Source organism: Lates calcarifer, unplaced genomic scaffold (assembly GCF_001640805.2).
Source record: "Lates calcarifer isolate ASB-BC8 unplaced genomic scaffold, TLL_Latcal_v3 _unitig_2180_quiver_825, whole genome shotgun sequence".
NCBI classification, from domain to species: Eukaryota; Metazoa; Chordata; class Actinopteri; family Centropomidae; genus Lates; species Lates calcarifer.
This window is the reverse complement of record NW_026116037.1, coordinates 1-23,622: the sequence shown is the minus strand read 5'-3', so window position 1 is coordinate 23,622 and position 23,622 is coordinate 1. Positions and strand designations below refer to the sequence as shown.

General features: G+C 43.4%; 1 protein-coding gene across 1 annotated transcript; it reads left to right on the top strand.

The window, feature by feature from the left end:
- Nucleotides 1-392: 392 nt before the first annotated feature.
- Nucleotides 393-19,744, top strand: LOC108892323 (retinal guanylyl cyclase 2). Its single transcript, XM_018689815.2, has 24 exons — nucleotides 393-650; nucleotides 4,060-4,309; nucleotides 4,772-5,002; nucleotides 5,543-5,698; nucleotides 10,530-10,672; nucleotides 10,906-11,061; nucleotides 12,203-12,352; nucleotides 12,481-12,700; nucleotides 12,830-12,905; nucleotides 13,327-13,411; nucleotides 13,487-13,603; nucleotides 13,703-13,786; nucleotides 14,087-14,263; nucleotides 15,523-15,676; nucleotides 15,981-16,124; nucleotides 16,400-16,548; nucleotides 16,673-16,836; nucleotides 17,416-17,539; nucleotides 17,629-17,697; nucleotides 17,893-18,067; nucleotides 18,261-18,359; nucleotides 18,483-18,568; nucleotides 18,811-18,896; nucleotides 19,073-19,744. Exons 2-24 carry the CDS (start codon nucleotides 4,069-4,071, stop codon nucleotides 19,158-19,160), a joined length of 3,174 nt encoding a protein of 1,057 aa, XP_018545331.1. The 5' UTR covers nucleotides 393-650; nucleotides 4,060-4,068; the 3' UTR covers nucleotides 19,161-19,744.
- Nucleotides 19,745-23,622: the final 3,878 nt, after the last annotated feature.

Sequence of the window (23,622 nt, the reverse complement as noted above, 5' to 3'; positions counted from 1 at the left end):
TGTAACAACGTAGACCTGTAACAACATAGACGTGTACCACTGTAGACCTGTAACAACGTAGACCTGTAACAATGTAGACCTGTAACAACATAGACCTGTAACAACGTAGACCTGTAACAATGTAGACCAGTAACAACGTAGACCAGTAACAACGTAGACCTGTAAGACTTTACATCAGTAGAAACAGTAGAAACAGAAACTTCTCCTGCAGTAAATCTGAGTAAATTATTTTCTGTGTTTTTTGAATGAAGTTTGGTCTGAAAGTGATTAAATCAAACTCCAGACATTTTATTGATCAGTTATTGATTATTGGTTTGTGTTGTTTCACTCCTCTCTTCACCTCCTCCTCCTCTCTCAGAGGTAACAGGTAACACACACACACACACACACACACACACACACACACACACACACACAGGAAGTCATCCTCTCATTACAGACTCTAATCTGAAGCCAAAGTTTTTCCTGAACCTCAAACAAGATTAAACTAACCCCCCCCACACACACACTGAGTGTGTATGTCTCTCTCTCTCTCTCCCTCGTTCGACCTGACATCAGCACTTTCTCTCCGTTCGTCAGGTTCAGGATTTTCTTCTTGTTTCAACTGAAGCTGAAGTTTTTTCTTCGACAGATGAATCTTTGAGTCAAAGGTAAACACAGTGAGTGTGTGTGTGTCTGTGTGTGTGTGTTACAGTTTATTTCCTGATCAATGTCAGACTGTTTCTGTGTGTGAAGATGCATCAGAGTAAAGTAGAAATCAGTAGAAACCACAGTGGTTCAGGTCTGAGGGTGAATTGGTTTTAATGATCTCAGATCAGCTCCAGGATCAAACAGGAACCTCAGACTAAGCTGCTGCAGTCACACTAATAATCAATCAGTTTGTGGTTTTAAACAGATCAATCCTGATGATCAGATCAAACCTTTGAACACTCATCACCTCTGATCAGCTGATCGACTTTTTAATCAAACTGTGACACTGCTGTGATGTCATCGACACATCATAAAGGGTTAAAAACGAACCAATCAGACGTCTCATCAACAACAGGCTGACAGCCTCAGTTAATGTTCAGGTTTTCATGTGAGTCAGGATTTTGTTCACAGCTTAACTCTGCTAGCTCTGTAAACTCTGTTAGCTGTCAGCTCTGTTACTGTTAACTCTGTTAGCTCTGTTTAGCGTTAACTCTATTAGCTGTTAGCTCTGTTAGCTATTAGCTCTGTTAGCTCTGTTACTGTTAACTCTGTTAGTGCTGTTAGCTGTTAGCTCTGTAAACTCTATTAGCTCTGTTTAGCGTTAACTCTGTTGGCTGTTAACTCTGTTGGCTGTTAACTCTGGAGCTGTTAACTCTGTTAGCTCTTAGCTCTGTTAGCTGTTAGCTCTGTTAGTTCTCAGGTGTGTTCAACAGTGATGTCAGCATCAGGTGTGAATACTTACCTGTGTTACGGGGACATGTTTCACACAGAACTGAGGTGTTCAACTACAATACAAGTTATTTTGTGTAGTTATAATTAACCAACGTTCCCTAAACGTCTCACCTGCTGGTTTGTCAGGTTAATGAGGCAGCTGCACAGAGAAACACAGGTGTTCACTCATTTACTGCAGCAGCTCAGGTGTTAGAGAGAGGAAACAAGGTGCTCTAATGTAAAGTTTGGTGATTTTATTGACCTGCAGCTCAGGTAGAAGCCAGGTAAAGCCCAGGTGGAGAAGATATGTTTCAGTAGTTTGCTGCTGATGGATCCACTGGTCACATGATGCAGTCAACGTCCGTAACCCACACAGGTGTACGTTATCATTTCCACATCCACCCTCAGGTCAGGTGTGTTGAGGTGGCCTGGGCCCTGCCTCCACCTGCTGACTGACACCTGACCCTGATACCTGTCCCTGCAGGTGGTGGCTCCATGTAACCTGTTCAAGCTGAACCTGGCTGGGCCCCATGGGTGAAAATCCAGCCACCAGACACTCAGGGGCGAGCTCCCCTCCCAGGTCTGGCTCCAGGATGGTGGTTCAGGTTCAGGGAAAGATCCTGGTCTGATTTAATACAAAGGTTCAGACACAACCTGTTTATTTACACTCAACCAGAACTAAAGGGGGTTAGTCTGAACCACAGACTGAGTCCAGACATGAACCTGGTCTCTGGAGGTGAACCTGGTCTGTGGACATGAACCTGGTCTCTGGACAAGAACCAGGTCTCTGGATGTAAACCTGGTCTCTGGTTGTCCTGGGCTGTATCATTGCACAACGAATAAACTTCTGCTTTCATCAGATCCTGGTTTTATGAACCTGTGTAAATCAGGAAACCTGGAAACACCTGTTCAGGTAACTCACCTGTGCTCAGGTGAACACAGTTTAAAGTGAGTTTAATGTGAAGCATCGTCAGTCCAGTCCAGATGACCTGAGGTCACCCTGTCATCTGGATGAATCCCAGAATGCATTTCACAGCAGCAGTGATGATCAGCTGATTCTGAGTCACAGACTGTTTTTTATAACGAGGTCGATTAAAATTAAATTAAAATAAATTCCCTCTGATGTTTCAGAGGAGTGAGAGCTTTCAGTCAGTGTCCATGGTCTTCCTCCTGTGTGATGACTATGGATCTAATATTTAAACATCATAAACTCTTTACACTGACAGTGTCGACAAACCAGCTGGATGACATCATCAGACAGGTGTGTGATGTCACCAGGTGAGTGTGGTGTTCAGGTAGATGTTGGTTCTCAGAGTCCTGATGATGTTCTCTCTCTCTCAGCTTGTGTTAAGAGCGTTAGCATTGTTGCTATACTTAGCGCTCTTTAGCTAATGGTGTCAGTCAGCATTAACATGAAGCCTTAGACGTCAAAGGTCACAGCAGTCAGCTGGGTTCAATCTGTGAGAAGGAGTCAGAGTCAGAGACTGAATTTCCCTTAGGGGATGAATAAAGTCATCTATCTATCTTATTAGTCCCACAATGGGGGAATTTACATTGTTGCAGCAGCATAAGTGATTGAAAAGATGAAAAAGACATAAATACGAGTAAAGACAAGATAGTGCTATAAAAAAAATATACACATAAGAACAGTATAAACATGACAATGTAATAAAAAATATTAACAGAAGAGCAATATACACAGGAGTTTATACACAGAGACAGATTGAACTAAATACAGATATTACACATTTTGAGATGAAATTTCACACAGTAAGTGACTGATAGCAGCTGTTTGGATTAATTAAAGTGCAGAACCTAGTGAAAATGGTCCATGTGAGTCTGTGGTGTATTAGGAGCAGAGCCGGTTGTAGAGTCTAACAGCAGCAGGAAGGAAGGACCTGCGATACCTCTCCTTCACACACTTTGGGTGAAGCAGCCTGAAGGAGCTGCTCAGTGCTGTCAGACTGTCCATCAGGGTCCTCCTCTCACCCAGCACCTCCACTGGGTCGAGGGCCCCCCCCAGGACAGAGCTGGCTTTCTTGATCAGCTTGTCCAGTCTCTTCCTGTCTGCTGTCGAGATGCTGCTGGTTGGAAGTCTGCAGTGTAGAGGGCGCAGGAGCCAGGACCGTTCCCTGTGGGGCCCCCGTGCTGCAGACCACCATGTCAGATGTGCAGTCTCGTGTCCTCACATACTGCGGTCGGTTGGTGAGGTAATCCAGTATCCAGAGTGCCAGATGCTGGTCCACCCCCATGAGTTCCAGCTTGTCCCTCAGGAACATGGGCTGTATGGTGTTGAAAGGACTCTCCCCAACTTTAACCTTTTGAGTTAAAGAGTCACTGAGCTCAGTCCACACAGTTGTCTCAGAACAGTCCTTCAGAGCCTCCTCAATCTCTGTGGACCATCTTTTCACTGTGTGTATAACATACAGGTAAACTACTGTAACATACAGGTAATCTAATATAATATACAGGTCAACTAATATCCAGTCAATCTGTAATTTAATCTATGCATAAATCAGTGATGTCAGATCTTCAGATGTTTAAATTAAGATCCAAATATTTTCTGTGATTAAAACTTTCAGTCACAGAAAAACCTAAAATATAAAACTGATTATTGATAATTGATTTCTACTGTCTCTGTTGTGTTTTGTTCCTCAGGTCGTCAGGATGCAGATCCTCCAGTTGCTGCTGTTGCTCTGTCTGTGGTTCATATTTGTGACGGATGTTTGGTCTGCGACCTTCAAACTGGCTCTGATTGGTCCGTGGTCATGTGACCCCATGTTCTCCCGGGCGATGCCAACGGCAGCAGCCAACCTGGCGTTGTCACGGTTACGGAGCGACGGCAGTCTGAGCAGAGGATATTGGTACGATGTGAAACTGCTGGACGAGGACTGCTCCGTCTCCAAAGGTTCGTTAGGTCCTTAACTAACGATCAGAGTCCTAACCCTGACCGAACTAATCCACATAAAGACTGAAGACTTTAAATCAAACCTCCATGACAACAGACTCTAACCTTAACCCTGGATGAGGACTAACTAATGATCAGAGTCATCCCTGACCCTGACCGACCTGATCCACATAAAGACTGAAGACTTTAAGTGTCAGTGATTTTACAGTTAAAATACTTTGACTTTATTAAACCTCCATGGCACCAGAGTTCATTCATTAAAGACTTATTTAAAGAGACAAGTTGAAGTTATTTTATTTAATCAGCTGAATTCATTTTACATTTACTTTCACAGAATTTTTATTTTTTACATTTCTGACTGATTCTCCGTTTAATTCAGAGTCTGACTTCTCTGGTTTTATTCAGACTGACTTCTTCTCTAGTTTAATTCAGACTCTGACTTCTTCTCTGGTTTTATCTCAGCTCTGACAGAACTTGGGGAGATGGAGGGTTATGGCCACGCCTACATTGGACCCTTTAACCCCGCCCTCTGTCACGCCGCCTCCTTACTGACTCAGCACTGGGAGGCGGGACTCGCCTCTCCGGGCTGTCTGGACTCTGATTGGGCGAACCTGCCGCCCATCACTCCTCCCAGCAGAGTCCTGTTCACCGTGCTCAGGTTCTTCCGCTGGGCGCATGTCGGCATCATCTCAGGTGAGGAAGTGATGTCATTACAGGGGCAAGAGGCTGTTTCAGGCCGTAAGTGTTTATTTCTCTGTTTCTCTGTTGAGTTTTTATTAAAGATCCACTTGAAGCTCGTTACCTCTGGGTTTATTTCTTTGATCTAAATGTTGTAAAGATTCAACAAACCTCAGGTTTTTCAGAGGTTTGTTTAAAAAAAGGTTTGTTAAAAAAATACTTAATGATAAAAACAGAAAACAAAGGCCAGAGATTCAGACAGACTACATTCAGTATTCACTGTAGTACTCACAGTAGTACTCATTGTAGTATTCACATGTAGTATTCACTGTGGTACTCACAGTAGTACTCACTGTGCTTACTGTAGTATTCACATGTAGTATTCACTGTGGTACTCACAGTAGTACTCACTGTAGTACTCACAGTACTCACTGTAGTATTCACTGTAGTACTCCCTGTACCCAGTTAAAATCTGATCAATTACACTTTTGGACTCTCATAATAATCTCTGTCCTTCCTCTTCTTCTTCCTCCTCCTCTTCCTCTCCATCACCAGCTCCGTCCAACCTATGGGAGAGCACTGGACAGGAAGTGGCCTCGGTGCTGCGGTCTTTGGGCCTGCTGATTGGTCCGGTGGTTACCATGGAAACAAAAAACAATGGTGGAGCTCGGGAGGCACTGAGAACGATCAAAGACGCCGATAAGGTCAAAGGTCAGAGCTGAGAGAAATGAAGTTTAACTACGACAAAGACCCTGAGGTCAGTGGACCCTGAGGTCACCAGACTTAATCCACATCAGTTCTACATCATCTGATTAACTGATAATTAATCAGGTTTTCCAGCCTCCATCTTGTTCTGGTTTTAACTCCTGAACTGTTTTAGTTTATTAGTGTGAATGCTCAGCATTCAGGACATTATTGCTTACATTCAACTTTTTTATACTATTTATACTTTTTAAAATATTCAACTTTTTCTGCAAATTTTTTCCCATTAAAATGAATGGACGGAATGTTCAACTCCTTCAAAACTTCAGCCTCTTTGAACTTTAACTACTTCAGCATACTTTGTGCTAGAAACTTCATTTAAACTTTAAACAAGTCCCAACAAGTTCAGCTATTCAACTTACATTCAACTTTTTGATATCTTGTACAATTTTTGAATTACAGCAGTTTATATTTCATGCTCATTTTTAGCAATTTCTGAGTTTATAATGGGTGTGTATTCAGCCCTTCAACTTTTCCTCAAATTTTTGTACTTCAACTCCTCTCCTGTCCACACCTTTCACTTCTCACACACAATTTATACCTCAGATTGTAGATAAATTTGTGCTCTGTCACACAGTGTGACTCCCTAAGCCATAGGATTTACAGTTTTTGAGGTAGCTCCTCTTGATCACCAAGAGGAGCCCTCAACTGCCCCATTCATCTCCATTTTAGTTGTCCTCAGACAAAACCCAAACCAGGTCAGTTTTTAAACTGCCATACTGTAGTCATTTTTCACTTTATCTACACAAATAACACATGTCTGTGTTCAGTAAAGTCTCCCGGCGCTGGTAGTCACCTGATTTTATCGATAGGTTGTACAGTTTTTGAATTATTAGGAGGAGTTTGAGAGGTGCGCAGAGCAAAATCTGACTCTGTAGAGGCTGAGACCTTGATGTTGCTATGGCAACCTGTGAGTGCAGTTGGACACAAACAGGTGACTGTGATCAGCTGATCTCTGATGTCTGTGCTGTTTATCAAACTCTTGACTTACTTTTCTGTCAAAATCCTGCTACAAACTGTCTCCACAGCACATAGAAGACGTGGATTCACACACAGTTCAACAGGTTTCACTTCAAACAGGTTTTAGAGCAGTTTTAATCAGGAGTAACATGGCAGTTAATTTCAGTTGGTGATAGAAAACACACCCAGACACACTACATACCTCTTTCTGTCCATTTTAACTGAGTCAAACCCTCAGCAGCTGATTTTACCTTTCAACTGTTTCTACCTCTTTTACATTTTAAATTCCAATTTTTGATTCTGCATTTAGCTGTTTTTTGTTTCGGCTTCCAGCCCTGTTTGGGTTGTAACTGCTCCTACATACTTTCTGCTACAGAAACCATTCAACTATCAAAAGGTTTAACTATTATTAACTATTTAACCATTAACCTTTTTACATTTATGCTTATTCAACTTTCTTCAACTCAACTTTCTTCAACTTAATCTGCAATTTTGCTATACAAACGAATTCTTCAGCTATCGGTTTTAACTTTAAGCTTCTGCATCTGACCTTTCTCTCTGCGAATTTCAGCCATTTTAAACTTCAGCAATTACTTTTGCCTTTCAAATTTTAACCTTTTCTTCTGCATTTGCAGTGTTTAAGACTTCATACCTCTTTCTCTCCATTTTGACTGTTTGAGTCAAACCCTCAGCAACTGATTTTACTGTTTCTACCTCTTTTACATTTTAACTTCCCATTTCACTTCCATCCATTTCAACAATAATTTCAGCCATTTTAAGCATTGCTTCAGCGATCCATTCAGCTGTCAGCATTCACACGCATTTTCCACAGGAAATGCATTTTCTAGTTAAACTTATTATTCTTCCGTACGTTTTTCGGCATCTAACTACTTCCACATACTTTGTGCTATTAAAACCATTCAACCACCAAAATGTTCAGCTCATTCAGGACATTCCTGCTTACATTCAACTTTTTTATACTATTTATACTTTTTAAAATATTCAACGTTTTATGAAAATTTTTTCCCATTAAAATGAATGGACGGAATGTTCAACTCCTTCAAAACTTCAGCCTCTTTGAACTTTAACTACTTCAGCATACTTTGTGCTAGAAACTTCATTTAAACTTTAAACAAGTCCCAACAAGTTCAGCTATTCAACTTACATTCAACTTTTTGATATCTTGTACAGTTTTTGAATTACAGCAGTTTATATTTCATGCTCATTTTTAGCAATTTCTGAGTTTATAATGGGTGTGTATTGCGCTGGCTAGAGTAGGTGATGTCACGCAGTGACATCATCCACTCTGGCTTTCAGCCCTTCAACTTTTTCTCAAATTTTTCTGCTTCAACTCCTCTCCTGTCCACACCTTTCACTTCTCACACACAATTTATACCTCAAATTGTAGATCATTTTGTGCTTTTTCACACAGTGTGACTCCCTAAGCCATAGGTTTTACGGTTTTTGAGGTAGCAGCCTCTGATCAGCAACAGGAGCCCTCAGCTCCTCCATTCATCTCCATTTTAGCTGTCTTCATACAACAGCCACAGCAGGCCAGTTTTTAAACTGCCATACTGTGGTCATTTTTCACTTTATCTACACAAATAACACATGTCTGTGTTCAGTAAAATCTCTTGGTGCTGGTAGTTACCTGATTTTATCGATAGGAGTTATGGTTTTTGAATTATTAGGAGGAGTTCAAGAGGTACGCAGAAGCAAATCTCTGTATTGTGTGGCTGTCTGGGCTCAGAGCTCACTGTAGCTGCTGCCTTTGAATTGAAATCCTCTTTTTTCTGATCCCTCAATTCTTCGGCAGCTAACTAGTCCTACATACTTTGAGCTACAGAAACCGTTCAAGTATCAAAACGTTCAGCTTCTCGAGGACATGCCTGCTTGTATTCAACTTTTTAATATTATGTATAGTTTTTGAAATATTAAGCCTTTTCTCTAAGATTTTTTCCCATTGAAATGAATTGAGGGAGAGTTCAAATCCCCTAAAACCACCTCCTCTGGGATACTTAACTACTTCGTCATACTTTGTGCTACAGACTTCATTTAAACTTTAAACAAGTCCCAATAAGTTCAGCTATTCAACTTACATTCAACTTTTTGATATCTTGTCCAGTTTTTAAATGACAGCAGTTTATATTTCATGCTCATTTCATGAGATTTTCTGAGTTTATAATGGGTGTGTATTGCGCTGGCCAGAGTGGGTGATGTCATTGCCACCACTCAGACCTTCAGCCCTTCAACTTTTCCTCAAATTTTTGTGCTTCAGCTCTTCTCCTGTCCACACCTTTCACTTCTCACACACAATTTATACCTCAGATTGTAGATAAATTTGTGCTCTTTCACACAGTGTGACTCCCTAAGCCATAGGATTTATGGTTTTTGAGGTAGCTCCTCTTGATTACCAAGAGGAGCCCTCAACTGCCTCATTCATCTCCATTTTAGTTGTCCTCAGACAAAATCCAAACCAGGCCAGTTTTTAAACTGCCATACTGTTTTCATTTTTCACTTTATCTACACAAATAACACATGTCTGTGTTCAGTAAAGTCTCCTGGTGCTGGCAGTCACCAGATTTCATCGATAGGACTTACAGTTTTTGAATTATTAGGAGGAGTTCAAGAGGTACGCAGAAGCAAATCTCTGTATTGTGTGGCTGTCTGGGCTCAGAGCTCACTGTAGCTGCTGCCTTTGATCTCTGTGCTGTTTACAAACACAGTCAGACACACACACACACACACACACACACACACTAATGATACCTAATTCTTTCCATTTTACCTGTTAGGAAGTTCAGACATTCCACGTTCATATTTCATCGTCCAGCTTTGGCTGTGTATTATTTGCCTTTAAGCTGATTCCTCAACATGTTTGTGCTCTCTGCTTTTCTATCTAATGCACTTAAGCTTCCATCTCCACTTTTACATTTTGACTTCCCACTTTTTATTCTGCATTTAGCTGTTTTTCCTTTCTGCTTCCAGCCCTGTTTGTGTTGTAACTACTGCATACTTTCTGCTACAGAAACCATTCAACTATCAAAAGGTTTAAACCTTTTGACATTTATGCTTATTCAACTTTCTTCAACTCTTTTCTCGCTTTTTAAAATTTCAACTTTGTCTCCACTTGCTATTCAAACAAATGCTTCAGCTGTTGGTTTTAACTTTCAGCTTCTACATCTACCCTTTCTCTCTGATAATTTCAGGCATTTTAAACTTCAGCAATGACTTTTGCCTTTCAAATTTCAACTTTTTCTTCTTCATTTCAACCATAATTTCAGCCATTTTCAGCATTGCTTCAGCGATTCATTCAGCTCTCAGCATTCACACGCATTTTCCACAGGAAAGGCATTTTCTAGTTTGTATGTTGTGTTTTGTTGAAATGCTTCAGTATTTATATAGTATAGATTCTATGTATCAGTGATAAACAGACAAACCTTGGTAAAGTTGTGTTGTTCCATCAGAAGAGAAGTGCAAGGCTGCAGCCAGTCAATCAGCCAATCAATCATCAATACATCGATAGTTATTTCCAATGATCTATTGATTGTTTAGTAAATAAAGTAATGTGAAACATGTCTTTATTATTCCCTGAAGCAAAGATGAACATGTTCTGATGACTCGCTCTGTCTCTGTTGAGTTTTTTTTAAATTAATAATTGATTATCAGATTTATCACCAATTAATTTCCTGTCAATCAATAATATGGCATTTAACACAGTGTTGTTAATGATCTGATTTTAATCTGTTTCAGACTCGTCTGAAGCTTCAGTTCATCGACAGATTCACAGTAAAACCTGTTTCTATTTTTTCTGTTTTAGTCGTCATCATGTGTATGAGCTCCGTTCTGATTGGTGGAGAGGATCAGAGAGAGCTCCTATTGGCTGCTCTGGAGATGGGGATGGTTTCTGATGGTTACATCTTTATACCGTACGACGCCCTGCTGTACGCCATGCCGTATCAGGTAACTGATCGATCAATAACTCATCAGGCTAACATCAAACTGATCGATCAATGACTCCTGACATCTGATCTGCTGAATGAGTTTTTCTTTAGCTGCAGTTCCAGCTGTGACCTGAGGAGACGCTGCAGCTTTTTATCCACAGCTACACACTCAGTTAATAATGATCCTGTTTTTCATAAAGGTTTCAAACTGAGCTCTGATTGGCTCCCTGGTTCTCTCTTCTGTCAAATCAGGACACAGTGTTTCCTCAGCTGACCAACAGCACGCAGCTTCGTCACGCCTACAGCTCTGTCCTGACCGTTACCATGGCGTCCGACCAGAGTTTCTACGAAGCTTTTCATCAGGCTCAGATGAGCCGAGAGATCCGGTCTGTGGTCTCCGCCATGGAGGTAGATACACAACACAAACACAAGTAATACACAAGTGATACACAACTAATACACAATAAATAACTAATACTAATACTCCAACTAATACACAATAAATACACAACACAAACACAAGTAATACACAAGTAAGAAGGTCGGTGGTTCGATTCCTGGCTCCTCCAGTCCGCGTGCCGAAGTATCCTTGGACAAGATACTGACCCCAAATTGCCTCCAAGGTGTGACATCGGTGTGCGAATGAGTGTGTCTGTACTAGAAAGCTATAGAACAAGTGCTGTATGAATGTTTGTGTGACTGGGGTGAATGTGATCTGTAGTGTGAAGCGCTTTGAGTGGTCGAAAAGACTAGAAAAGTGCTATATAAGTACAGTCCATTTACAAATACACAACTAATACACAACAAATACTACGGTGGCCCTGATGACACAACAACTCACAATTCACAACATTTCAGAAAAAGGAAACAGGGACAACAGCTCTTCTTTGTGATTGGACAGAATCCGTGTCAGTTCAGAGTTTATCCAGTGATGTGTTCATGGTCGGTGGGAGATAGAATTAATCATAAGGATCGACAGAGTGATCATAGAGAGAGAAAATAGGCCACTGCTTCTACTGTGCTCCTACGTTTTGATTAAGTTCTGCTCATGCTTCTGGTGTAATGGTTTTCTGTATAAACTTATATTAAGTCCAGGTGATGGTGCGTTCAGGTGACTCTGTACTGATGGTGCGTTCAGGTGACCTCTGTAGTAGTGCGTTCAGGTGACTCTGTAGTGATGGTGCATTCAGGTGACTCTGTACTGATGGTGCGTTCAGGTGACCTCTGTAGTGGTGCGTTCAGGTGACTCTGTAGTGATGGTGTGTTCAGGTGAACTCTGTAGTGATGGGGCGTTCAGGTGAACTCTGATGGTGTGTTCAGGTGACTCTGTAGTGATGGTGCATTCAGGTGACTGTACTGATGGTGCGTTCAGGTGACCTCTGTAGTGGTGCGTTCAGGTGACTCTGTAGTGATGGTGCGTTCAGGTGACTCTGTAGTGATGGTGCGTTCAGGTGACTCTGTAAAGATGGTGCGTTCAGGTGACCTCTGATGTGTTGAGGAGACAGTATAAAACCACCAGGTGACGTTTTTCCTTGACCTTTGTCTGCAGGTGTCTCCAGTCTTTGGCACCATTTTTAACATGGTGTACTTCGTTGCTAAGGCGGTGGAGGAGCGTCGTCAGGCAGGGGGCGGGCACTGGGTGACGGGGAACCGGCTCGTCCAATCAGATGGAGGCTTTGATTTCCAGGGATTCAATCAGGTCAGAAACATTTTAATATTTCAGTAAAAAGAAATGTAGATAAACTCTGAACTCGGTTACATCATCAGTCACATGATGAACCACCTGGCACCTGACGTTTCTTCCACCTGTTTTTTTTTTTTCCTCAGGTGTTGTACGGAGGTAGAGAGGGGCGTGGCCTTCAGTCCAGGTATGTGGTTTTGGACAGCGACGGTGACCGACTCGTCCCGACTCACTCGCTCGCTCCGACGCACACGGACGGGATGGTCGGAGGTCTGAGGCCGCTGAGCCGCTCCTTCATCTTCCCCGGAGGAAAACCCCCCACAGACAGCTTCTGTTGGTTCAGTCCAGAGGAGGCCTGCAGCGGGGGTGAGTTTACTGACCTACAGCACCGTGGGAATTCTCTGTTTCTGTCCAACATGTGATGAATGTGTGAGGTCTGCAGGGCGCCCCCTGGTGTCCATCACGTTCATAACATCATAGTTTTTTTATCTGCAGGAGTCGACACAGTCACCGTGTTCTTCATCTTCCTCCTGCTCTGCGCTCTGATTGGAGCATTTTCCTACTGGATCAGGTCAACACACACACACACACACACACTCTAACACACACACACACACACACACAAACTAATACTGACACAGTAACATACACGCACACACACACACACACTCACTGACACTCTAACACACACACACACACACTGATACACTAACACACACACACACACACACACAAACTAATACTGACACACTAACACACACGCACACACACACACACACACTCACTGACACTCTAACACACACACTAACACACACACACACACACACACACACACACACACACACACACACTAACACTGACACACACACTCTAACACACACACACTAACACTGACACACACACTGACACACACTTTTTCTGCTGATCATTTTCTGGTCAAACTAGTCATAATAATAATAATAATAACAATAAAACTAATAATGTGTGAACAGGAAGTACAAGAGAGCAGCAAACGTCACCAAACTGATCCTGACTCTGGACGACATCGTCTTCATTGACACTCAAGTCAGCAGGAAGGTGAGAAACTGTGACATCACACAGGTAACACTGAGTTACCATTTTCTGGTGATGATGATGATGATGTTTCTATAGAAACTGAACGACGAGTCGATCATGAGGAGTCTCCTGGAAATTAAAACTCCGTTTCGCTCGATCGCTCGAAGTTACATCCTGACGACACCTGAGAGCTCCAACATAGGAATACTGGAGGTACACCTGTACTACCTGTACTACATGTACTACCTTTACTACCTGTACCTGTCTGTCTGTCTGACACACTGTTGCTCTGATTGGTTGTGTTGTTACCAGGGTGACTGGGTTTGGCTGAAGAAGATTCCTGTTGGAAAGACGATGACGGCCGTGAATCCAAACACCCAGAGTCTGTTCAGCCAGGTACCAAGAACAGTAGATACACAGTAGATACACAGAAGATACATTAGATACGCAGTAGATACAGTAGATACAGTAGTAAACAGATAATTGAACAGTTACCTCCTGATAGTTTCCAGGTGAACACATCATCTTCTGTCGTCCAGTTGATTCATCGTGGTTGAATTTTATATTTTATATTATTTTATATTATTTTATATCATTTTATATTACTTTATATTTTATATTTTATATTTAATCATGGATTCAGATGTTGACAGGTTTCAGATTCAGAGTTTCAGATCTGTACTTTCTCTGGTCCAGCTACGGGAGATGAGACACGAGAACCTGAACCTGTACCTGGGTCTGTTCCTGGACTCTGGGATCTTTGCTCTGGTGGTTGAACACTGTCCTCGAGGAAGTCTGTCCGACCTTTTGTCCGACAGCAACATGAGGCTGGACTGGATGTTCAAGTCCTCCTTACTCATGGACCTCATCAAGGTACCGATACTACTAGTACTACTACTAGTACTACCAATACTGCTACTATATAAATACTACTACTAGTACTGCTACTAGTGCTAATACTACTACTACTACAACTACCATTACTATTACTAATCCTACTAATCTATGTCTACCACTAGTTAACTGGTAAAGTCAAAAGAGGTTTCAAAGTTACTGAGTGTTTTGATCAGTGAACTAGTGCAGGAAATTATGGGTCACTAATTAACTAGTGAGGTGAACAAGCTGTCACTAGTTTACACGTCAGAGCTTTTGTGGTTTACTTGATAACCAGTAAGACTTTGGGTCGTATCAGTTCGGTCCAGTCGTCCACTGCTGGTGCGTCAGTGGTCAGACTCTGTTCAAAGAAGGTGAATGACTGAGTCCAAATGTCCAACTAGTTTCAACAAAAAACAAACTACTGAAGCAAAGTGACGTCTGACATCAGAGACATGGAATAAATCATAAAATGGCTTTATGTACGACTAACAAGTAACCCTAACTATTACTATTATTACTATTAGTATTACTACTACTGTTACTAATATTATTATTACGACTACTACTACTACTATTACTCAGGGGAGGGGGGACTTTCTGAGTGTTGTGGTCTCTAGACTCTGGTCTCTCTGATCCTTTAATCTCTGAACCAACTTCCTGTCCCACTTTCAAAGTAAAAGCCTGAAGATGACTGAGCGTCAGTCATTAAACACATCACAGCTTTAGTTAATGAGACGTTTATTTAATCACACACTGAACCTTCAGGCTGCTGAGACTCAGCTCTTTCTGTTCTCTGAGCTTTTTAAACTGATGATAATAAACACTGTGTCTGTGTGTGTGTGTCTGTCTGTGTGTGTGTGTGTGTCTGTGTGTGTGTGTGTGTGTGTGTGTGTCTGTGTGTGTGTGTGTCTGTCTGTCTGTCTGTGTGTGTGTGTGTGTGTGTGTGTCTATGTGTGTGTGTGTCTGTGTGTGTGTGTGTGTGTGTGTGTGTGTGTGTGTGTGTCTGTCTGTCTGTGTGTGTGTGTGTGTGTGTGTCTGTCTGTCTGTGTGTGTGTGTGTGTCTGTGTGTCTGTCTGTCTGTGTGTGTGTTTGTGTATCTGTCTGTCTCTGTGTGTGTGTGTGTGTGTGTGTGTATCTGTCTGTCTCTGTGTGTGTGTGTGTGTCTGTGTGTGTGTGTGTGTGTGTGTGTGTCTGTGTGTGTCTGTGTGTGTGTGTGTGTGTGTGTGTGTGTGTGTGTGTGTGTGTGTGTGTTTCAGGGGATGAAGTATCTTCATCTACGAGGTTTGAGTCACGGTCGACTGAAGTCGACAAACTGTTTAGTCGATGGACGTTTTGTTCTGAAAATCACTGACTATGGTCTTCCCATGATCCTTCACTCTCAGAGCCTCAGTCTTCCTGACGACCCACAAGGTGAAAACAGGAAACATACATTTAATATAAATATAAAGATATTACTGAGATATAAACATTACAGGTAAATATTAAACACTGATTAAATGTAAATGTGAATTCAATCTAAATATTTAAAGAGTTCAGAGTGTTTCTGTCTCCACCTGTCTCTCCCTCTCCACCTGTCTCTCTCTCTCTCCACCTCTCTCTCTGTCTCCACTTGACTCTCTCTCCACCTGTCTCTCTGTCTCCACCTGTCTCTCTCTCTGTCTCCACCTGTCTCTCTCTCCACCTGTCTCTCTCTCTCCACCTGTCTCTCTCTCAGAGCTGCTGTGGACAGCTCCGGAGCTCTTGAGGAATCCGGTTCGTGGAGGTTCGTTTGCTGGAGACGTTTTCAGTTTCTCCATCATCATACAGGAAGTGATCTCACGGACGCTGCCGTACGCCATGATGGACATGCCGGCACACGGTGAGACAGGACGTCTGTCTGTCTGATCCTCTGACTGTCTGTCTGACACCTGTCTGTCTGTCTGATCCTCTGACTGTCTGTCTGACACCTGTCTGTCTGTCTGACACCTGTCTGTCTGTCAGAGATCGTGGAGCGTCTGAAGCAGCCCCCTCCTCTCTACCTGTCTGTCTGTCCACCTGTCTCTCTCTCCACCTGTCTGTCTGTCTGTCTGACCACCTGTCTCTCTCTCCACCTGTCTGTCTGTCTCTCTCTCTACCTGTCTGTCTGTCTGTCAGAGATCGTGGAGCGTCTGAAGCAGCCCCCTCCTCTCTGCAGACCGGTTGTGTCGGTGGACGAGGCTCCGGCCGAGTGTCTCAGTCTGATGAACGAGTGTTGGAACGAGGACCCGAGTAAAAGGCCAAGTTTTGACGACGTGTTCAAACAGGTGAGAGGCTCCACCTGCTGGTTCACCTGAGAACTGCAGGAGAGAAACTGTCCCACTTACAATGACTTTCTGTTGTGTTTGTGTGTTCGTGTGTGTGTGTGTGTGTGTGTGTGTGTGTGTGCAGTTTCGGGGCATCAACAGAGGGAAGAGGGCGAACATCATCGACTCGATGCTGCGGATGTTGGAGCAGTACAGTTCAAACCTGGAGGATCTGATCCGAGAACGAACGGACGAACTGGAGGTCGAGAGAAACAAGACGGAGAAACTGGTCGGACAGCTGCTTCCAAAGTAAGACACGTTCAACACCAATGAAGAAGAGCAGTGACACCTGGAGGCTGTGAGCTGAACTACAGTCTGAGTCCAGACTGAGTCCAGACCTGAACCTGAATCCAGACTGAGTCAGACCTGAACCTGTCAGACCTGAACCTGAGTCCACACTGAGTCCAGACTGAGTCAGACCTGAACCTGAGTCAGACTCGAACCTGAATCCAGAGTCAGAGCTGAACTCAGAGATCTGAACCACATGTTGATCTGATCCAGTGACCTCACTTCCTGTGGATGTCACTGTGTGTGACATCCTTTCAGAATAAAGCTCAGAGGAAACAGACGCTGCAGAACTTTACTCAGAATCCTCCTGTTTCCTTCAGTGTCACAGTAAAACTGAAATATCTGAACATTGGTGCGTTCACTGACACTGGGAGCTGATCAGCTGCTGTTCAGAATATGAACTAATGACTGAAAGTGAAAACAGGAGAATAAACATCAAATCAGCACAGACTCAGAAACAGGACGATATGTTTATGAGTTGTTTATTAATAAGAAACTATTAATAATATTATAATTAATAAGTGTAACTGTGTGTTTCAGGTCTGTGGCTCAGGCTCTGAAGAAAGGGAAACCGGTTCAACCTGAACATTATTCAGACTCCACTCTTTACTTCAGTGACATCGTTGGATTTACAACCATCTCAGCGCTCAGTGAACCCATCGAGGTACAAACTGATTTCATATCTGTTGATCCTCTTCTTCTGTTACTTGAAACTGACAGTGTGTGTGTGTGTGTGTGTGTGTGTGTGTGCAGGTGGTCGACCTGCTGAACGACCTCTACACCATGTTTGATGCCATCATTGCTTCTCATGACGTCTACAAGGTAATGACTCTCCTGACCTTTGACCTCTGACAACAGATTCTAACCAGAGATTCACGTCACATTCACTGAACGTCAGGAAAAACCAGTGTCCATCAGGCTGTGCTGACCTTTGTGGTGTTTTGTGTTGTATTGTGTCGTGTTGTTGTGTTGTTGTGTTGTGTCATTGTGTTGTGTTGTATTGTGTTGTGTTTACAGGTAGAGACCATCGGAGACGCCTACATGGTGGCTTCAGGCGTCCCCAACAGGAATGGGACTCGACACGCAGCTGAAGTTGCCAACATGTCTCTGGACATCCTGCACTCGATCGGAGCCTTTAAGATCAAACACATGCCTGAGATCAAAGTCAAGATCCGCATCGGACTGCACTCAGGTACAGTCCAGACCACTTCCTGTCAGACCGGTTCTTCTCAGACCACTTCCTGTTAGACCAGTTTCTCTGAGACCAGTTCCTCTTAGACCAGTTCTTCTCAGACCTCCTCCTCCTCTTGGAACTCATCCTCTCAGACCTTGTTCTCCTCTCAGACCTCCTCCTCCTCTCAGACCTCCTCCTCTCTGGTCCTCAGGTCCGGTTGTAGCAGGTGTGGTCGGCCTCACGATGCCCAGGTATTGTCTGTTTGGAGACACGGTGACGACAGCGTCGCACATGGAAGCTACAGGACTGCGTACGTAAAGACAGGAAATGACATCATCATCAGACCTGAGCTCAGGATTTCTCTTCAGTTAGGGATCTGATCAGATCTGATCAATGACCTAATCACTATTGATGATGTGTTTGTGGTCTGCAGCCTACAGAATCCACATCAGTCTGAGCACAGTGAAGGTCCTGACCAGTCTCAAACTGGGATACCACTTTGACACCAGGAAGGCACAGGTATGCTCACCTGCCCCACCTACCTCACCTGCTCCTTCTGCCTCACCTGCCTCACCTGTCTCACCTGCCGCAGCCTCAGACTTTCATTATATCACAGATTTAAATGTGTCAGTTACAGAAAAGACAGAGTTTAACAGAAGAGAGAGAGCGTTAAACTGCAGCTCTACAGAAACCGAGTGAGGGTTGGACTGTGGGTCAGACTGTGGGTCAGTGAAGATAAACAGGTGTTTTCTGTTTCACAGGTGAAGGGTTCAGAGGACACGTACTGGCTGATCGGTCGAGATGGATTCACCAAACGTCTTCCTGTTCCTCCAGACCTCACTGGAGGGTAATGACTCACACACAGCGACACACCTAACCCTAACCCTACACATCCATCAGCTAACATTACACATTTGTCAGATATCAGTTTACATCAGTGTATCAATCAACCCTGTCTGTGTCACTTGTGTCTCTCACCTGTCTGTCTCTCACTTGTCCGTCTCTCACCTGTCTGTCTCTCAGGGCCAGTAACCATGGGATCAGTCTGGATGAGATTCCAGTTGAGAGACGACAAAAATTTCTGGATCGACAGAAGAAAACAAAGAAATGATGCCAACACACACACACACACACACACACACACACACACACACACACACATGGACACACACACACTCTCCCTACCTCGAGGACTGTGCTTTAAGGACATTTTATCAGCTGCTGAAACATTTTCAGTCAAATCCAAAGAAATTGAATGTGGAGAAGAAGCTTCTTAAATGCTGTGAAATCTGAATGGAGTTCTGAATGGAGAACTGTAACATCTGAGGACACTCATCTCTGATTGGTCACTGATGCTGTCATCAGACACACACAGACATACACTGAGCTACTGATCAATAATCAGTTGATCAGTTTTCCTCTCTGTGGTTATAAAATATCCAAACTTCAGTCTCATGTTTTTCTTTGTGAAGACAGAGCTCAGAGTGATGACGTTTAAATCAATGATCTGAGTTTAGTTCTACAGTTATTATTGATCCAATAAATAAAGTTTAAGATAATGTGAGATGTTAGGATCCAGGAGAAACTAATATTTCTGTCTCTGTTAAATTAAAACCAGATTTATTGATTCATTATTAATGTTGTTGTTGAAGCTTCGTGTTTCTGTCACATTACATATAAAATGAATGAAATGTTTTTCAGTTGTCTGAGTTTCTGGAACAAAAATCTACAAGTTCACAGCTGAAAACTTTGACTGTGGAGGAAGAAGAGACTCTGAGTGAAGAAGGGGAGGAGGAGAAGATGAAGAAGGAGGTGGAGGAGCCTCCTGTATCTCTGTGCTCAGACTCTTCTGCCATCTAGTGGTCTTCTGTCCATACTGCATCCTGCTGGTGTCCATCTGCTGTAGCAGGAAGACAGGAAACAAACCAGAGTATGAGGACATCACTAGTATGACCTCTGACCTCTGTCCAGTTTTAATAAAGAACAGAAACTGTTTTAACCTCCATGTTTACAGGTGAGACGTCACCTGACCTTGGACCTCTTGAACAGGAAATGAGGGGTCAGTAACTTCCTGTTTCTCTTCCTGTAGTTTGCTGTTTTCTAAATTATATTTTCAGGTTGGTTCAGTGGTTCAGCTTTGTCTCCTCACAGTGAGAAGGTTCATGATGTTTTATTATTAAAGTCTTCACACAAACACAAGCTCTCAACCATCAGCTGCTGAGGTTTCTGATGCTAATGTTACCTGTGGCTGCTGTGAGAGACTCGACTTTTTCAATAAATATATTGTAATAATATTAATTTTTACTGTTAGAGCAGTTTTTATTTCAAATAGAAAAATTAAAATCAGACAAACTTAGTATCAGAACACAAGCACAGGAGACAAATATTAAAATGAATGAGACTGAATAAATCAGATTAAAACAGCACAAATTATTAATGTGTGCAGAGATGAACCAGTCAGGTCCTGAAACTACCTGTTCACTGTATCTGCAGCTTCAGCTGCGCCCCCACCCTCCACCCCCAGCACGTTCACATAGTGACAGGAAATGACTGACCAGGTTCAAACGCAACGAAACAGCTCCATGAGTCGATCACTGATCAATAAAGCTCCAAACATTACAACAGGAGGAAGAGTATGGTTTTTATAACTCTTCGTGAACGCATCACAACGCCACAGGTGCGTGATATCAGGTGCCAAACGCGTTAATTGGTCGCGTGGCGGCGGCTTCGAGTTTCTTCCAGTCCAGAGTAGGAGAGGAAGGATGAAGACACCGGGTCCAGCTCGGCTCAGAAAACTCTCAGGTGAGTCCGCCACGTTAACGTCAGGTTAGGTGTGTGAGCGCATGTCTGTGTCATGTTGAACTGTGTGCGTGTGTTTTTAAACTGTGTAACAGAGGGTTGCTCAGTCTGAGCCTCTGTTAGCTTCATTAGCTTCATTAGCTCTGACTCTGATTCACGTGGAGAAAGTGATGATGGTAAAAACAGGCTTAGTGTTTCACCTGTGCACACGCAGCAGCAGCAGCTTCAGGTGAACGTGGTTCAGCGGCTCCATGTTTCTGCTCTGACTCTGTCTGTGATAACGGACATCAGTTATTGACTGACTGATTTGGGTTTATGTTGCTGCTCTGACGTCAGTGTCATCATCTCCTGATGGTTTCCCGCGCGCTGCGGCTCGCGGCCTGTGAACGGCCCTCACCTGTTAACAAGGCCGCCGGCCGCCACGCGGACGCCAGGCAGACAGTGTGTGTGTGTGTGGCCTAAAGCACGTGGTGTGATGTGTTGATGGAGCTTTAACAGAGTGAACAGACTCCGTGTCAGAGCAGTGAGGAATGAATTCTCTGCTGCTGTTGATCAGCAGCTGATTGACAGACGAGGTTTTCACTCTCTGTTGTTCACAAACTCAGTTTGACTTTTCAAAGAAAAGAAATGAGCAAAGTGTCACTGCAGGACCAGGAAACATCAGAAGTTTGAGACCAGACTCACATTCATGTTGTTTTTCTTTTTAATGAACAGAACTGGAAAAGAAAAGAGACTCTGAGACAAACTTGTCCAACTTCAGGAGGAACTTTGAACCTCACACAAGAAGGTAAGACACACCTGGAAGCTAGCTGTTAGCCACCAGTTAGCATAGCATTAGCATGAAAGTCATTTGAAGTGGTCAGTGTGAGCACAGAGCTGTAATATCCAGTTCATTAGTCTGTATATAATCTCTCTAACAGCACAGAGAGAATTTAAAGGTGATGAAATGATCAAACTGTCAGAGACTTCAGACTTTACTAATTAACTTTAACTTAACTTTTCTCTTCTTTTTCTTCCAGGTAGATCTACGAACCAGTAAGTCTCATGTTTCTTTTTATTCTGTCTCTGTTGAAGGTGTCATGGCTGCTGTGTCACAACTGTCTGTTTAATCAGCTTCAGGTGTTTGTTGTGGTGTTGTGTCTTTGTTCGGCTGCCATGTTGTTACTGTCTGTTTTCTGACATGTCTTCCCTCTGTCCAACATGGCCGCCCGTTCATTTGTCTGTCTTCTTTCTCTTTGTCTTCTCTGTGTGAGGGACAGCTGAGCTGTTCACTGTGTTGGACAGATGTCCTCAACACAATCAGAGCATGTAGTGGTCTTGTGTTGTTTGGACAGTGAGTTTATTCACAGGACTGCAGAATGTTTGGAAGCTGTGGGAAAGATTCAGTTTGTCTTTGTGTGCAGCAAAGAAAAGACTGACTGTCTCTGTTCAGGTTGATCTGTTAGTGATGGTGAGACCAGGAAGAATCAGGTGTTGGATCAGAGCTGGACTGATGTGGTTCAGAGTGTGAACAGACTGAGACAGGAGGGTTTTTATCTTCACTGATCTGATGATGATGATGATGAAGGCAGGAATGTAAAGTGTTTGTGTTGTTGTGTTAAAGTCAGTCTCTGTGTTGACTGTGTTTATTGAAGCTGTGTTGTTTCTGCTGAGCTGTTACTGTTGAGCCGTTACTGTTTTCTGTCTGATCAGCTTGGATCAAGATCTCTGCACTAACTTTTCCTTTTCAGGTAAATCTATAGTCGGTGAGTCTCATTTAACCTTTAATTCTATGATAGAGGGTTTTAGCCAGAAGTGCCAGGGGGTGCACTTGGTGGAGGTGGTTAGGGTTAGGGGTAGTTAGAATTAGGGGTGGGAGTTGTTAGGGTTACGGGTGGTTAGGGTTAGGGCAAGGGGTGGGAGTGGTTAGGGTTAGGTAAAGGATAGGGTTAGGGATATGATGATGATGATGATGATGATGATGATGATGATAGAGGGTTTTAGCCAGAAGTGCCAGGGGGTGCACTTGGTTTTTGGCGAATAGCTTTGTCTGTGGTGGTCACAGAGTCATGAGACCCACATGCCCCCCCACTAATTCCACGATGGGCTTTCCAATGGCACCAGCCACGAGTCTCTCTGAGCTTGCGTTGCTGAGATATGCTGTGTACGCTCCCCTGGGCCTCACATATGGGTGCGGTCTTAGTGAAAATTCACTCTGGCTGAGCATAGAGGGTTTTAGTCAGAAGTGCCAGGCCAGGGGGTGCACTTGGTGGAGGTGGTTAGGATTAGGGGTTTAGGTTTAGGGTTAGGGTTAGGGTTAGGGATAGAGGGTTTTAGCCAGAAGTGCCAGGGGGTACATTTGGTTTTTGGCGAGTAGCTTTGTCTGTGGTGGTCGCAGAGTCACGAGACCCACATGCTCCCCCACTAATTCTACGATGGGCTTTCCAACGGTGCCAGCCCCATGTCTCTACGAGCTAGCGTCAGCGAGCTACAGTGATATGGAGGGGGGGTGCAGTTGTATTTGGCCCAATAACTTTGTCTGTGGTGGTCGCAGAGTCATGAGACCCACATGCTCCCCCACTAATTCCACGATGGGCTTTCCAACGGCACCAGCCACGAGTCTCTCTGAGCTTGCGTTAGGTGGTTAGTAGGGTTAGGGTTAGGGTTAGGGTTAGGGTTAGGGTTAGGGGTTAGGGTTAGGGTTAGGGTTAGGGGGTTAGGGTTAGGGTTAGGGTTAGGGTTAGGGTTAGGGTTAGGGGTTAGGGGGGTTAGGGGTTAGGGTTAGGGTTAGGGGG

Excerpts from the sequence above, each read along its gene's own strand:
- LOC108892323 (XM_018689815.2), top strand. The coding sequence starts at position 4,069 with ATGCAGATCCTCCAGTTGCTGCTGTTGCTCTGTCTGTGGTTCATATTT. Across the intron at positions 16,549-16,672 it reads TTGACGACGTGTTCAAACAG|TTTCGGGGCATCAACAGAGG; the intron begins GTGAGAGGCTCC and ends GTGTGTGTGCAG. Across the intron at positions 18,897-19,072 it reads CCTCCAGACCTCACTGGAGG|GGCCAGTAACCATGGGATCA; the intron begins GTAATGACTCAC and ends TCTGTCTCTCAG.